At 45.0% G+C, this 16,683-nt stretch overlaps 1 protein-coding gene and 1 pseudogene across 1 annotated transcript; one reads left to right on the forward strand and one right to left on the reverse strand.

Moving 5' to 3' along the window:
* Positions 1–2,728: 2,728 nt before the first annotated feature.
* Positions 2,729–9,127, reverse strand: LOC125516087 (annotated as a pseudogene).
* A 5,247-nt stretch (positions 9,128–14,374) lies between these two features.
* LOC125513820 (BTB/POZ and MATH domain-containing protein 3-like) lies at positions 14,375–16,472 on the forward strand. The gene is made up of 3 exons (XM_048679029.1): positions 14,375–15,201; positions 15,877–16,193; positions 16,339–16,472. The coding sequence occupies exons 1-3, from the start codon at positions 14,375–14,377 to the stop codon at positions 16,470–16,472; spliced, it is 1,278 nt and encodes a 425-aa protein (XP_048534986.1).
* Positions 16,473–16,683: the final 211 nt, after the last annotated feature.

Here is a 16,683-nt window from a genome sequence, read left to right on the forward strand (position 1 = left end):
CCCCGGCAAGAATTCACATCGGCAAGCTTCTCCGCCGGCAAGCTTTCCACGCCGGCAAGCCTTCACACCGGCAAGGTTTTACCCCGGCAAGAATTCACATCGGCAAGCTTCTCCGCCGGCAAGCTTTCCACGCCGGCAAGCCTTCACACCGGCAAGGTTTTACCCCGGCAAGAATTCACATCGGCAAGCTTCTCCGCCGGCAAGCTTTCCATGACGGCAAGCCTTCACACCGGCAAGGTTTTACCCCGGCAAGAATTCACATCGGCAAGCTTCTCCGCCGGCAAGCTTTCCACACCGGCAAGCCTTCACACCGGCAAGGTTTTACCCAGGCAAGGTTTTCATTCACCCGGCAAAGGCCAAATACTTTTTCACTCAGGGCCGGCTCGCGAAGCGTTGCCTCTAACTTTTGCATACGAACCCGGATTCGTCACCATGCCAAAATCTGGTGTCAACACCGGAGGACACTTTTCATGCCTTTTGCAGATGCCTGTTGGCAGTGGCACTTTGGCAGGCTATGGCTGAGCACTGGAGTCTCCCGGATGCATCGGCTATCATCGGCTATCCGGCGGACAGGCAAGGAATGGCTCGTGCAACATATTTGTGACTTGACGGAGTTTGATCGCATGAAGCTCATGATGACCCTATGGCGTTGCTGGTACGTGAGGAACGAGCTGACGCACGCGAAGCCGACGCCTCCCATTGACGCGTCTAGAAGTTTCCTTCTATCGTACGCGGAGTCCCTGATAAGCTTACACTGCAATCCACAAGCTGATCCCGTGAAGGGCAAGCAAGTAATGCACCCTGTACCGCTTCCTAGTCCACTATCACATGCCCTTGTTGATGCCAAGACGTCGGGGAAGTGGACGCCTCCACCAGATGTACGGCTAAAGCTAAACGTGGACGGTTCTTTTTGCGAGAAGACAGGTATGGCGGGCGGTGGGATGATAGTTCGGGATGCAAAAGGGGAGATAATCCTGTCATCATGTCGGGTCCTATACACTTTCGTGGAACCCCTTGAAGCTGAGCTATACGCGTGCATGGAGGGCTTATCCCTAGCGTGCCAATGGACCCAACGTCCAATTGAAGTGGAGACTGATTTCTCAGTGGCGTTCAACATGCTTATGGCATCAGGTATTGACAGGTCAAGATATTCTATGCTGGTTGCCGAAGCTAGAAGGCTTATGAAAGACGAGAGGGAGTTCGAGCTACGCCTTGTAGCTCGCGAACGAAATGTAGTGAGCCATTACCTGGCAAACTTTGGTAGAGTAGAGGAGCGCACTGTGGTGTGGCTTGCCTCCGGGCCGGGAGATGTTCACAGCCTATGTGCAAAAGACTGCCCAAATGACTAATAAATAAATTCCTTTTGCCCCTAAAAAAAAGAACAGTATGGAACTACCACTAGATGCCTAAAAGAAAGACAACTTGCCGAACGGATTCTGGTATGGTTACAGGAGCAACTACTCCTGGTTGACCTCTCCTGATAGTTCAAAACAATTTGGACAACACTGAGAGCTACATGATAAAATAGATTATGCGCCTGTAAGTTTTGGTTAAGAAATAGCGATAACAAATATGAAGTTTCGGGGAAAAATGCGAAAAATTCACAGATATGGATGTCAAGCAGGAGTAGTTACATCAAATAATGTACATGCTCCACTTTTCCAAAAAAAAAACAGATATGTCCCTTCTCAACAAGGTCGATGCTGTTTCTTGAATATACTGTCATGTTTGGTGTCCATCAAAATAAATTGCTTTTTCAACAAGGTCATCTCTCTCTCTAGCTTTGGGCGAGGAACAAAGATAGCGCTTGGTCGCCTGTGGAAGCCTGAACAACCATGTGCACAGCTTGTAAGACATATAATTCATCCGTACGACTGCAGTGCATACGGAAACCGTGCAGGTCATATCTATTTTTCACACTGTGCAAGTTTGTAGTACTTGGTTAGGATGAATTATTCTTCCAGGATATCGGTGGCTCGGAACCGAGGCGTGAACTGAAAGCGTCCCCAGATGGCATACACGCTTGTACTGTTATAACCTGCAGCCATGAGATTTTATTTTTGAGGGAATGCAGCTATGTGTGAGATAAAATAAGACTACTAGACAAGGGACACACGGAGGGGTTATGGGCCGTTGATACCGGCCTACACGAGCGACTCCAGCTCCGTACGTGCGGCACAACAGTTTGTGTTCAATGTGTGGGTACTGGATAATATGCGTGCACCCGAGTCGAGGAACTGCCGTCGGGCGGCCGGCTACCATGAACAGGATCGGCCTCTTCACAGCTCAGGTTCGAACTCGCACATAGCGCAACTCCATCATGTATAATTCTGTGACTCGGAATATGTTCATAGGGTTTGGTAGAAGGAGCATCTATATTTTATCTTATAGCACACACTGCGTGAGATATTAGGGATAAATAAGCAGAATTATAAATCAGCAACGCTTGAGCAGACCACTTGTTTACGATTCGTTCTGGGACTCAATGCGTGGGTACTGGATAATATGTCACGAGTTCTCACACGAAGAAGATGCTTCCTTTTTCAAAATTACTCCAACTAAGTAGCATACTTCTCACAAGAACAGAACAGAAAGGAAAACACCACAGACGTGCCGGAAACATAAAATGAATCGATTGCAGTTTATGAACAACAAACAAGGACACATTTGAGCAGATTACCAAACTTTGACTAAGCAGATGCAACAAAAACCGGTAGGAGTTTCCCTTTCACCGTCCAGATAAATGGATTAATTCCGACATCCCACCGCCATAACCAGACTGGAAGGAGTTCTCCTCGTTGCTTACTCCAGAAATCGTCAACTGAAATTGCCTTCGAATTTCAGCATCCATGGGGTTCATACTACCAGTTGAAGCAGAAACAGACAACTTCTCACTAGAAACTACTGGCAACAACGCTTTGAGCCTTGAAACAACCTCGGTCATGGTCGGCCTGTGGATGGCCGCGTTTTTGACGCAGTTCATGGCGAGGTCTAGCACACTCTGGAGTGAACTGGCATCGTACTGATCCAACAATCTCTTGTCCACGATGTCATGAATATTTCCCATGGCAATCTTATGGCGTACCCAGTTTGGTAGATGAAAGGTTTGAGGCTCCATCAATACTGGGGGCTGGCCAGTGATGATCTCCAAAAGCATGATGCCAAAGCTATAAACATCTGTCTTGACTGTGAGTTGGAAAGTTGCATGGTACTCGGGGTCGAGGTAGCCAAGAGTGCCAGCAGCAACAGTAGATATGTGTGTGTGAGCATCATTAAAAGCCCGGGAAAGCCCAAAATCAGATATTATCCCCACAAGATTCTTGTCTAGAAGGATGTTGGGGGTCTTTACATCTCTGTGAACTATTGATGGGGTGCAAGACTCGTGTAGATACTCCAGCCCTATAGTTTATTGAAGTCATACTTAGTCAAAGCAAGCATACATACATACAATACATAAAATTAGTAAATAACTGAAATATGGACCTTGTGCAGCATCAAGTGCAATATGAAGTCGTTGTTCCCAATTCAAACTATAGTCATCTCCTGCATCAAGAAATACGACATTAATATAAGTTCCTTGATACATGGATAGCACATAAATATATGTTTTTATTATTGGTACTACTACCATTATTACTACTACTACTACTACTACTTCTACCACCACTACTACCACTACTGCCACCACCACCACCACTATTAATACTATTATTATTATCATGTTGTACATATATTTAAGCTAACAAATTATGCACGCTGCCTTAATGGTTAAGCATAGAACCAATTGATATATTAAGATCTTAAACCTGCATAAAACTGAGCTTTGATATTCGAGAGGCAACTGATGCTTTTCCTTCTCTTTACGTGAGTTTTTGTTATATCCAAATCAAATTAAGAAGAGAACCAACTATTAAATTATTACTTAAAATTTCCTCTAGAGTTTATTTCATTCATAATGGCTTCGAAAGATGCTTACAATCCCATCATGGCATTGGTATGACTCTAGGAGTGTAACTATGCTTTCCTCGGTTTGTTAGCCACATATCAAAGAACAATTAATTGAACATTCCAAGGTTGTAACTTCAAGAATGTCCTGCTAGGGCCTTACTTCTTACCACATACTCTACATATACATAGTAAATTAGGTCCGCCAACTCAAATTCATTTAATCAGAGTAACAATAACAGTCTAGGCAACCAACCACACATGTAACAAGAAATCATGTTGATAGTAAGATGCCAAAAGGTTGGCTACTTTGACTTTGGAGTTCGTTTTTGTACTTAGGGACATGTCCTATGAGTTCTATATTACTCTACAAAACACCATATATTCATATAATTTTAGAAGTAATTGTGTCCCAAGGGTTAATTAGACTATGTGGTCAAGTTGCCTGTTTGTGTTATTTTTTTTGGAGGAATTTAAACCCTGAATTTCTTAATCTGCATTTTAGATTTTACTGATTTTAGGTTTGGCTGAGGGTTAAAGTTTATTGATTTAAGTCATAAATAACCTATATGTGTATTTAACTACAACTTAACAAGTCAATTATGTTTGATATAAACATTAATAAAAGGTAAACAATTAATAAATAAACCTCCTCTTATGAGCTGTTGAAGATTCCCTCTCGACATGAAGTCATAAATGAGAGCGAGGCACTTCTTGTTTTGGCAATATCCTTTCAAAGTCACAAGATTCTTGTGATGAACTTTGGACAAGGTTTGTACCTGTGGGAATACATATAGTTACCAAACATACAAGCCAGTTGCATTTATTGCAGATAGACAACATAAAGGTATATTTATTTGTGCTGACTTATTGTATACTCTCTATTGAAGAAAAAAATGATTCAGCCACATTGGTTTCATGTTATACCTCAGGGAAGAAGTCTGTTGACTCCGCAATTGATGTTTCCATCAGCACCTTAACGGCTACTTCATCACCATTTTCCAGTTTGCCATGATAAACAATACCAAAACCTCCTTTTCCAATGATTGATTGGAAGTCGTTTGTTATGAGCTTGAGCTCTATGTACGTGAATCGTCTGAGGTCAACATGCAGGGAAGTTTCCTCTTCATACATGGCATAATCCTCATGGTCTGACTTACCTGCATGGTAAAGAAATTAAGTTTACATGAAAGTTTAGGTATGAAGTTGTTGTCTAATGTCTACCTAATTTTATTGCAGCGATGAAAGGGGATTTTAGAGTGTAAAAGTTATATTTTACCTTTCCAACACAACTTCCCGATTATGCACATCAATACTAGGATGGCTACTACTACCACAGGAACTACCACTGTGATAAGCATTGCTTGTATGGTGTTCTTCTTCTTATTTGAGCAGTATGTATCTTTGACTTCTGAGCATATGGGATTGCCTTCCAATCTTGTGACACAAATGCACAACGTATATATAAATCATCTCTCAAACATATTAGGTACAACGGCTATAAAAATTAATGATTGTACCACGACTAACCCTCTAATAATTCTTATAAGGACCTCCAACCTCTAAATTAACAGACTGCATTGTTTTGAAATCGCATCCCGTTATCAATAGGTGATTGTCTTCCTCTTAAGGCTCAGAAATGATAAATCATTTGTAGTTACTAGATGCTAGTATATGTTACCGGGGTATGTTTGGATCAATAAGCACTGCAAAAGTATGACTATTTCCTAATTGGGTGCCACAACTTAGTCGCATTTGACGAGTTTATGCATATAGCTGTAGAAGTGTGGTGCTGCACAAGTAGAAAGTGAACATGTGTAGCTCTTGTTTGGCAAGACATGCTAAAGGAACAGAATGTGTTTCCACCAATAATTATATAATATTTGCAACTATTGTTTCTAAATGTCCAATTATTTCTGTGATAATGAACCTTGGGTTGAGCCTATTGGTGTGTTTTATTGGAAATAGAAATACATCAAGGAATTGTGCAATAGAGTGTATCAAACCTTAAATCAAGCAAACCAGCCTGAACTCTTTGTAGAATAGAATCAGGGATTGGCCCAACGAGCTGGTTGTTTGACAAATTGCTGGAAAATAATATTTAAAATTATTCATGTGAAATCTATGTTATCAACCAAATGTATAGTCAGACTTACAGAATTTTGAGTGACTTTAGCTGATAGTCTGGAATAGCTCCCGTCAAATTGTTGTGTGATAAATCCCTATATATGTTTGTGCTTAGGGTCAAAATTATGCCAACATATATAATAATCGCAATAAGTGTCTAGCATATCAATTCATTGTGGTAAGTACCACTTACAGGTTTTCTAGTGATACCATGTTCATGAATGATATGGCTAATCCACCTTTCAATCCACTCGCAGAGAGGTTTCTGCAAAAGCAACTCATATTACAACAAGTTCTACAATCTCGTGATTTCATTGAGCTGACATATATTTCTGTGGTGAAGGTTTACAATAAATTACATGTTCTTCATTTCAAGTAAATTATCTGTGTTATCAAGATCTTAGCCGGTAAGAAACATGACCAAGTGTCCGTATAATAAAAATTTTATACATAACAATACATATATGGAGACACACTCAAATCAAGAGGTGGCTTTTGTGGAGCATTAAACTTGCACTTAGATTGTAAAAAAAAAGAACTCCGATGCTTTAATTCAAATGAATATGGTATTATGTTCTTACACTGAAACAACCCTTGGATTCTGGTTGCTCTTTGAGTAGTCGCAAGTCAAACCTTCCCAGGAATATTCTCTTGGGGAGCACGGATCTCCATTCCAGTTTATTCGTGTCAAATTGTAGTGGTTCTTGACTTCTTTCATGTAATTGACTACAATAGGAAAAACACAGAAAAATATGAACCCGGAATAAAAAAATTGTATATGTTGGTTATAGGGCTTATATGTATTAAGAAGATGAAAACATTAACTTCAGTACTCCCTTCATTTTTATTTAGTCTGCGTATTAGCTTTGGTCAAAGTCAAACTTTGTAAACTTTCAGGGGCCTACACAGTGATATCCCGGTCATTAACATTTCATTATAAACGCATGCACGCAGCTGGATGTGCTATTCAAGCAAGTGACTAAATTGCATCACGATCATGTGAATCTGTCATATACTAAATGATAACTGTGTAATGAACGTGCAGTATTTACATTAGCTTACCATCTTCCGAGTCAGTAGTGAGCTTATCCATCCGAACGAGATAGTAGGTCTCGATCGCGTTGATCAACGGCTTGAGTGTCGAGCTGCCCGTCTTGTTCAGGAGGAAGGATCCATCTGCGTAGGGCAAGAACCGTCCGTTCTGGTGCATGCTGTCCACCCGGAATCGTGAAGGGGAGAAGTCTGAGAAGAGCAATTCGCCGGCGCCGTAGATGTCGAACCTCCTGTTCGGGTTGCTCCCATTGATCTCGGCAAAGTGAAAGATTGGAAGAACCTGCATGTTCTTAGTGTCTAGATTGGGATGTTCTGGCGGGCTGATGATTATCCTGGACCTGGAGAAGTTCATGTCTACGGTCAAGGCATTCTGCATGATGACCGACGGTATATTGAAGAAGTTGTTGCCGGGGAGGCTCTCCACTTTATTGGTAGTGCTCAGGTTGATCCCGGGGTAGGATGTGGAGTCGCTATCCCAGAAGCGGTCATATTTGTCCGTTGGATACCTTAATAATTGAACACAAGGACACAAAATTAAAGACAGATAAATAGCTAGCACGGTACAATACGGCATTTACATACAAGTTGTAGTAAGATTTAATTACTACTATTAGTTTTTGTTAGAAGCAATGGCAGGATTAACGAAAAAGGAGCAAACACTATATATGCATTAAGCTAGCAAAAACTGAGTCGAAAACCATTGGTAGGCACAACTTATATCTACTCCAAAATTATAATGGACGGACGGGACCCCTCATCTCACCTTGTGATAAAGTTGGTGACGTTGCCAAATCTGGTTCGACTAAGAAGGCTGATTGAAACAGAAGTATTGACAAAAGGGTACATCGTATCTTCGAGTGGCCTTAGCTCCAACGAGGATATGAAGGGAATCCCTGAACCCAAGTTTACCAAGCAGGCGGACAAGGAGTTGCTCGGAGCAACGGTGAGCACCTCGTTCCGTACCAGTTTGTCAAGTTCACCGTAGCCCAGGAATTAACGCCGATATGGAGCCCAAACAGAAACAGCGACCCGTCCAGAGTCTTGTTCAACCCATCATAGTTGCCATAAGTAAACGTGGCTCTCAATAGATACTTCTTACCGATGGTGGATGGCAGTGTATAGCAATTCCTTGAGCCATCGGGAAAGCTCCTCAGGGTTTTTTGTTGCTCATTTTCGGCAGCATCCATAAACTCGTGAGAAATCTTTTTTATCATGCCACCCTCAACAAATCCACCGTCAGGATCAAACCGTAGCCCGGTGGCACTGTCGTTGTACGAACTGCGGTTTCTCAATCCACAGTCGATGCTTATGAACCCTATACAATATAATGGAGAATATGTATCAATTTCATCTGTTCCAATTCCAACTTCCAACAGTTCGGGATTGATGCAAAGATCATTAGCTCTTCTTTTGTTTCATAGGGTAGGAAAAGTCATAGGAATAGAAAAGTAATAGAAATGAGATGACATGTATCTCAAATCCTATGAATAGGAATAGGAAAGGAGACGCTCTTTGATTCACATCATAAGATTTTTTTTTTCATTGAGTCCAGGTTAATGTTTATTTTGCTATGAGATGTGAAGGATAGGAAGAATTCCACCATAGGAATAGGATTGTATTCCTGCAAACCAAAGGGCTCTAAAGGAATTTTTTCTATAGAAATCCTATCCTATGAAATTTCTATAGAATTCCACCAAACCAAAGGAGGCCTAGCTGTGGGACTGCATATTCAGAAGCTGATAATAATGTATGGATGTTCAGATTACTGTAAAGCTGGATTTCTTTTAAGTTGCATGCGCAAGTAAACACAACTGTACTGCATGCAGATAGAGAATAGGTTAAAGAACTGTAGGATCTATAACGGAAAAGCTATGAGGATATGGCTTGTGTTACCAGAAGAAGGAGGCTGGCCGTGAACTTGAATCATCATGACCAGGTTGAGCAGCAGCGCCAAGATCCATGCCAGTTTGGTACTTGGCCAGCAAATGAAATTGATCACCATGGTTTCAAGCAAGAAACGGCGTACGTATCTGCTACAAGTGACTTGTGGAGCTAGTTATATAGCAGAGGAAAATATAACCAATTAGCGCGTACGGTTTAGTCCTTGCTTCCCATGACTTGGCCTCCATGCGCACGGTGTGAAGAAAACAAAAGTTTGGTTCAAAGAAATGCAACTTGCATTAATCTATGGAATCAATAGAGGTACTGCAACTTGCCGTGGAATTTTGTTCATTGGTAGGTGAATTTCTCTTTAAAGAGATGCAACTTGCATTAATCTAAGGATAAGGAATTAATAGAGATACTGCATCTTGCGGTGGAATTTTGTTTGACTTTCTTTGCAACTTTTCCCGCCAGCGTGCGTTTTGACGAACCATGCAACTTGACCCAATAAGCTACAGCGAAAGCACACGCCGATCTTTCTTTGCACGCGTGCATTGTGTCCGTCCCGGTGAATCAAGCTAGCGTTCAAAAAGCAACATATAGGCTACAACGAAAGCACACGTTGATATTTCGTTGAATCAGTCAGCTATGCTAGGTTAAAGGACTAACAAACTACAATTATAAGTCTAAAATAAAAGAAAGCCATTCACAAGGCCAAAGCCCACGATGCTAATGTAATCAGGTATTCCCTCTGTCCATAAAAGAGTGTACTTCCAACTTTGTTGAAAAGTCAAATTTTTTTATATTTGACCGTGTATGTACAATAATAAACCAACATTTATGTCATCAAATTAGTAACATTATATTCATGATAAAATATATTTTCTTCATATACCTATTTGGTTTCACAAGTATTGATATATGTTTACACAAACTCGGTCAAACTTTGAGATAATTTGACCCTTCGACAAAGTTGGAAATACACTCTTTTAAATACGGAGGGTGTAAGCAACCGCTCCTCGTTATGGCGTGGTGCACGGGAGCCATTAAGCAAAGGATCATTTATTAGTCAGCAAAACGACAGTCAAGTTGACCCACGTGGCTAAGAAGCCGGTGCATCCGCAATCCTAATATAAAACATTTCGTTGGAAGGGTCTTGGCTGCGAGACATGCATGCTGCCACATTCGAATCCCCTCCAATGTAAACAAATATCACAACCCCAAGCAAAACAATGTGCGGGAGCCATTAAGCAAAGGATCGTTTCTTAATAAGCCCACGTGATTAAGAAACGATCCTTCGCACGGGACGTAAACATATATTTATGTTTCTCATTCAAAGCAGCCCACGGGAGCTTGACCAAGACTAGGGAATCAATCCCATGATTGCACGCGACGCTTTGCTTTGGCTCGCATGAATTAGCAGTCTGCTTAGACGCTAGCTGTGTACATTTGTCTTCTCCTCATCCTGACGGAACTGGTCAAGCTACCTAGTACATGTGTATTGTCAAAAAGTATTGGGTAGCATTGTGAGGTCATGGCGTATCAACGGGCCAGAGCTCAGCCAGTCGATGAACAGGACGACGCAGGCGGCGCCCCATCTCTCGACCAGAGCCAGCCTGTGAAGTGTAGCAGCACCTCGCGAATCAAGTGCATTCTGCCTCTAGGTGGGAACAGGGGTGACATCACCGGCTCGTCCCAATCATTATAGGAACAACCACGTGTCTTCAGGAAGTCTGAGATTGATAAAACAACGAACTACCTAAAATGCCCCTAACTACCCAATATAAAACCAAAAATTTGATGTAGTATTGCCTTATTTGGGCCGTCCAACCACAAAAACAAACGGTCCAAATTGACTTGATGCAGGTCTCTAAACCCCGGGTCCCTCCCTATCTCTGTTTTTCTCTTAGGTGTTAGGTGTTAGGTGTGTTGGACACGTTGAGTTTCATCACATAGTGGTTATTTGGATACAGAGAATTAGTGATGAGTTTTCTGTAAACGGGTTTTTAGCAAAACCGGTTCTACAAAATAATCTCTCTGTTTATATATAAAATGTATCTGATAGACTCATCAGAAAAAAGAAAAATAGAGTATAAAATCCTACAATAATTAGAAACATCTAACCGTTAATTAGGTGGGCCTATTCCAGTCAACCTCCAGGCATGCCTGGATGAGGACCAAGGAAGCAGCTGTGGCGCTGTCGTGGCACGCCTGGATGAGGACCAAGGAAGCGGCGGCGGCCAGCTCCTCCTCACCGAGCAGCAGTAGGAGGCTCGGAAGATGCATCCACGCGGAGGCGGCGCTGCTGGTCGCACGAGCGATGGAGAAAAGGGCGCGAATCCTCGACAACAGGCCCCGCCAGTGCGTGGTCTGAACGACCTCATCAACAAGGAGAGGTGTCGGTACTGCGGCAACAAAGGCAATTGGGCCCGTGAGTGCTGCAAGAAGCAGCGTAACGAGACCTCGTTAAGGCCGGGAAGGACGACGGCCCTGGGCTCATGATGGTGTTTGTCATGAATGTTCACGAACAAGCAGCTCCAATGGTCAGCGCCAGGCCCACCACAGAAACCACGCTGCATGCCCGGTACATGCACACTGGAGGCCAAGTCTTCCTCAAGGAGGAGAGTGTGGTTATCACAGCCCGCGATGATGTCGAGCACGGTGAGGTGTGGTTCCTCGACACCAGCACAATGAACCATATGACCAGTTCCCTCGACGTGTTTGCCGAGCTAGACCGCTCAATCGCCGGCAAGGTACATTTCGTGGATGGCTCCGTGATGGGTGGACATCCATGGACGTGGCACAGTTTTCTTTGCCGTCGATCACCGCTCCTTTACCAAGGTCTTCTACATCCCGACGCTTAAGAGCAGCGTCGTGAGCCTCGGTCAGCTTGACGGTATGACATCCACATCCGCTGTGGCACGATTACCGTCCGAGACCAGTGCAGTCGTCTGCTCGTGAAAGTAAAACGCTTGCCAAACAGTTTGTACCGGCTTACCTTTTTCTGCGTGCAGTGTGCCTCTCCGTGGGTCGCGTCTCTGATGCATGCGCTGGCACGCGCAGCTCGGACACCTCCACTTCGAGGGCATGCAAATGATGGCATGTGGTAGCCTCGTGCGTGGGCTCCTGCACATTGAGCACACCGATGAGTTGTGCGAGGCGTGGCTTACCGGGAAGCAATGACGCCTGTCGTTCCCATAGAAGGCGTGGTACAAGGCATAGCAGCCCCTTGAGCTCGTCCACGGAGACTAGTGTGGCCCCATCACGCCAGCGACGCGAGGAGGCCGTCGCTACTTCTTGCTCCTCGTCGACGACCACGGCCGCTTCATGTGGGTGGACGTCCTCGCCTCCAAGGATGACGCAACACGCGCTGTCGTCAAGTTCCGGCCGACAGCTGAGGTGGAGTGCAACCACAACCTGCATGTACTGTGCACCAACCATGCCGGCGAGTTCATATCGCCCATGTTCTACAAGCATTGCGCCGAGCAAGGTGTGCAGCACCACCTCACCGCGGTGTAAATGCCCCAGCAGACTAGTGTCATCGAGAGGCGGAACCAAACGGTACTCGGGATGGCACAGAGCATGTTGAAGGTGAAGCTGGAGCCAAGCCTGTTTTGCGGGGAGGCGGTGCTCACGACCGTCTTCATCCTCAAGATCTCCTTCATTAGAAGTGTCGACGACACGATGTCGTATAAGGCATGGTGCAGGGTGAAACCAGACGTGCACTTCCTCCGCATCTTCGTCTGTGAGGGATACTCATCAAAAGTGGTGCTGCTGGATCAAAAGTGGTGCGACAGCAATGACAGAAGGCAAGGCGGTATGATGCGTCCTTGTCTTCCAATATGTACTTCAGAGGTATCCGGTTATTGAGGCATCAGTAGCCAGACAAGGTATGATGTTAGAGACGACTTCAATGACGAGTTTGCGCACTTGAGTGGTAACACAAGATCTCTAATCAGGCTATGTCGACACGCGCATGTGGAGTTTCTACCGGTGGAGTTTCTGTTGCGCATCATGCAGCATGGGGCCTTGGATTTTTATTTTTATTTTTTTGCAGGTTGATGTTGTTGACTACTGGATTTTCAATAATTAATAACATATGACCGTGTTCATTGTTCAATGCAGAGGTGAGGGATTATCCTCCTTTCGTAAAAAAGAACAGATACGAATAAGGTATCTAGAGTGTCGTTTTTGGCCCAAAATAACCTAAACACAAGTGTGTGTTTTTTGGCATGTCCGTATTTTTTTCATCATCCATTGCCATTGGAGATGCGTCTCACCATGGAAGAAGAGACGACACGCTCAGGCACGCAAGCATGCAGTAGCACCAGTGTGAATCCATCTCAAACGGACGAGACTTGCCTGCTCCCCCAGCGTGCTCCCATCCGTGCTCCCACATACGTGGCATGATTTAATTGGAACAAAATAAGGCCCGGCCCCACCCCCTTAAAATCAGGGGAGGAGATGATTAGATTAGAAAGAAAAAGAAGAAAAGGACAGCCGTAGGATGGAGTGGGAGCACGGATGGAAGCATGGGGAGGGAGCGGGCAAGCCGGATCCATCTCAAATGGAATCGATGGCCTCCTTGGAACTCTAAACAAACGCATTAATCGTAATTAACCAGCGGAGGAGACGGATGGACGCTGCTGGACCTCCGTCCGGGTTTAGAGGTCCCGTAGGCAGCGTAGGCGCGTACGTGTTTACAAGTCCGCTACCTCGATCGTCCCGTGAAAAGCAAAAAAGTGAACTCCTCAAGCGGCCCACGTCTGTACATCTCCCAATGCTCCCCAGCCTTTAGTTACCAGATGTGGGCCAGTGCATGCTAGAGGGAGCTTGCTGATTGGGTAATGTTGTCCACAGAGAGATTAAAGTACTAATTCTCCGGCACTACATCTGCATGCACGAGTACGAGTAGAATTAGGGGGTGGAAACCAAAGCATTGCATGCACTTACTGGCCGCGCTGCCTTGCTAGAAAATCGTGCGTCGCTGGAGTCAGATTTCTGCCTTGGTCCATGCGTTTTGGTCGAGGGGACCTATAAACCCGGACGGAGGTAGTACGACGGTTGAACACAACGAGGTTGTGAAAAGGAGAGGGAGGTCGTGCATCTCTATAAATGAGCCTCTCTCCGAAATCAGCACTTCACTCTCGCCTCTCCCTGGCTGGCTCCCGGACCGGAACCTCACCGTCGCCGCCTCCTCCACCGGCTCATCTCATCCTCTCCCACGGTCCCACCCCGGCCAGCGATCCTCCGTTCTTGGATCAGTAAGTGCATCCAGACATCACCGAGTACTCCATCCCATATCACGCGATTCTCATCAGATCCTATATATGTTTCTGGCAGCTCTACTATCGGAGGTTTGTCAGGCATGGCCTTCGCTGGCGTGTCTCTCATCGCCGACGGCAGGCTGTGCGCCTCCACCGAGTCCGTCTTCGACTCCGGCGCCGACAGCGGGTACCACTTGCTCGTTGTCGAAGGCTACTCGCGCACCAAAGAGACAATTCCCAACAGGGATTTTATCCAGTCTCGTCCTTTCATTGTTGGAGGCCGTCGCTGGAAGGTCGACTACCACCCGAATGGTTATGGCAGTGGTGACGAAGACTTCATCTCGGTTTTCCTTGAACTCGACGAATCTGTCAGGAGCGAAGTTCAGGCTCACGTTGCCTTCAGTTTCATTGACCAGCCTGAGTTGCGAGTGCCAAATCTCATCCGTCAGAGCCAACCATGTTGCTTCTATTATGACTGCTCTGATACTGCTTATCAGCCAGGAAGATTTGTGACAAGGGAAGCTTTCGAACGATCAAACCATCTCAAGAATGACAGCTTCGTCATACGGTGTGATGTCATTGTCCTCGATAGGAAGGACGACGAAGATGAAGAGGAGGAGCATGAGCGTGCTCGTCCGTTCATCAAATTGCCACCGTCTGACTTGCCAAGCCATTTTAGCGACCTGCTCCTAAGCAAGGAGGGTGCTGACATTACGTTCGAGGTTGGCAGCAAGAAGTTGGCTGCACACCGGTGCGTGCTTGCAGCCCGATCTACCGTCTTCAAGAAACAGCTCTTTGGCTCCATGGACAAGGGAGCTGCTGCACCAAGTGTCGTGAAGATAGATGGCATCGAAGCAAGTGTCTTCGAGGCCCTGCTTACTTTCATCTACACTGACGGACTGCCTGACTTGGATAGAATGCATGTTTGGTTGCTGTATAGTGAGGGTGGTGAAAAGGATGCAACATGGCTGCTGCAGTTGCTTGAAGCTGCGGAAAGATACGATCTCCAAAAGTTGAAGTTTATCTGTGAAGAGAAGTTTGCCAATCTGATATGCGAGAACAGGATGGCATCGAAGCAAGTGTCTTCGAGGCCCTGCTTACTTTCATCTACACTGACGGACTGCCTGACTTGGATAGAATGCATGTTTGGTTGCTGTATAGTGAGGGTGGTGAAAAGGATGCAACATGGCTGCTGCAGTTGCTTGAAGCTGCGGAAAGATACGATCTCCAAAAGTTGAAGTTTATCTGTGAAGAGAAGTTTGCCAATCTGATATGCGAGAACAGGATGGCATCGAAGCAAGTGTCTTCGAGGCCCTGCTTACTTTCATCTACACTGACGGACTGCCTGACTTGGATAGAATGCATGTTTGGTTGCTGTATAGTGAGGGTGGTGAAAAGGATGCAACATGGCTGCTGCAGTTGCTTGAAGCTGCGGAAAGATACGATCTCCAAAAGTTGAAGTTTATCTGTGAAGAGAAGTTTGCCAATCTGATATGCGAGAACAGGATGGCATCGAAGCAAGTGTCTTCGAGGCCCTGCTTACTTTCATCTACACTGACGGACTGCCTGACTTGGATAGAATGCATGTTTGGTTGCTGTATAGTGAGGGTGGTGAAAAGGATGCAACATGGCTGCTGCAGTTGCTTGAAGCTGCGGAAAGATACGATCTCCAAAAGTTGAAGTTTATCTGTGAAGAGAAGTTTGCCAATCTGATATGCGAGAACAGGGTTGCAGACGTTATTGTCGTGGCTGAGCGGAAACGGTGCCGCTGGTTGAAGGAGGCCTGCTTGGAGTTCATCAAAACACACACCAGTTTGCACACGGTTTTAACGGCTGATGGCCTGGAGCAGATAATCAGGACCGGCCGCCCCTCCGTTCTCCAGGAGCTCATCTCCACCTTTGCTTCGCACAAAGGTGCAGGTCCGTAGTTCTTGTATATAGTACACTCCGTCCATGTGTCAATCGTACGTCTAGTGGCTTTGAGTACTGCTGTTCTACATTTGATCGCAAGTTTTTGTGTCATCCATCCCACTGACTATATCTTTGGTGTACTCTTTATTTGCAGCGGTGGGAGCTGTTGTGCAAGGCGGAAATGATACGGGCGCAAGTGGCCAAGCTGAAGACGGATCGAAGAAGCGTAAGGTGGATGCGCGGCATAGAGGTCATGTTGGCGGTTTCTCTAGTTTGCGTGAGTGCTGATGTTTAAGCTGGAAATCCCAACCTGTTATCTTTTGTTCTGGTTGAACGTTGGAATGAATATGCATGGGGTCTTTCATAGACGCGGCCGTTTGGCTAAAATGCCTTTTATCTAAAAATATATATGTCGAATTCCCTTTCATTTCGTCAGTCATATGCATATATATCTCCGTTGGGATGTTAGGCTGAAACATTTAGTTTCGGTGCATGCATG

The sequence above is a fragment of the Triticum urartu genome, chromosome 6, assembly GCF_003073215.2.
Source record: "Triticum urartu cultivar G1812 chromosome 6, Tu2.1, whole genome shotgun sequence".
Classification (NCBI taxonomy): Eukaryota; Viridiplantae; Streptophyta; class Magnoliopsida; order Poales; family Poaceae; genus Triticum; species Triticum urartu.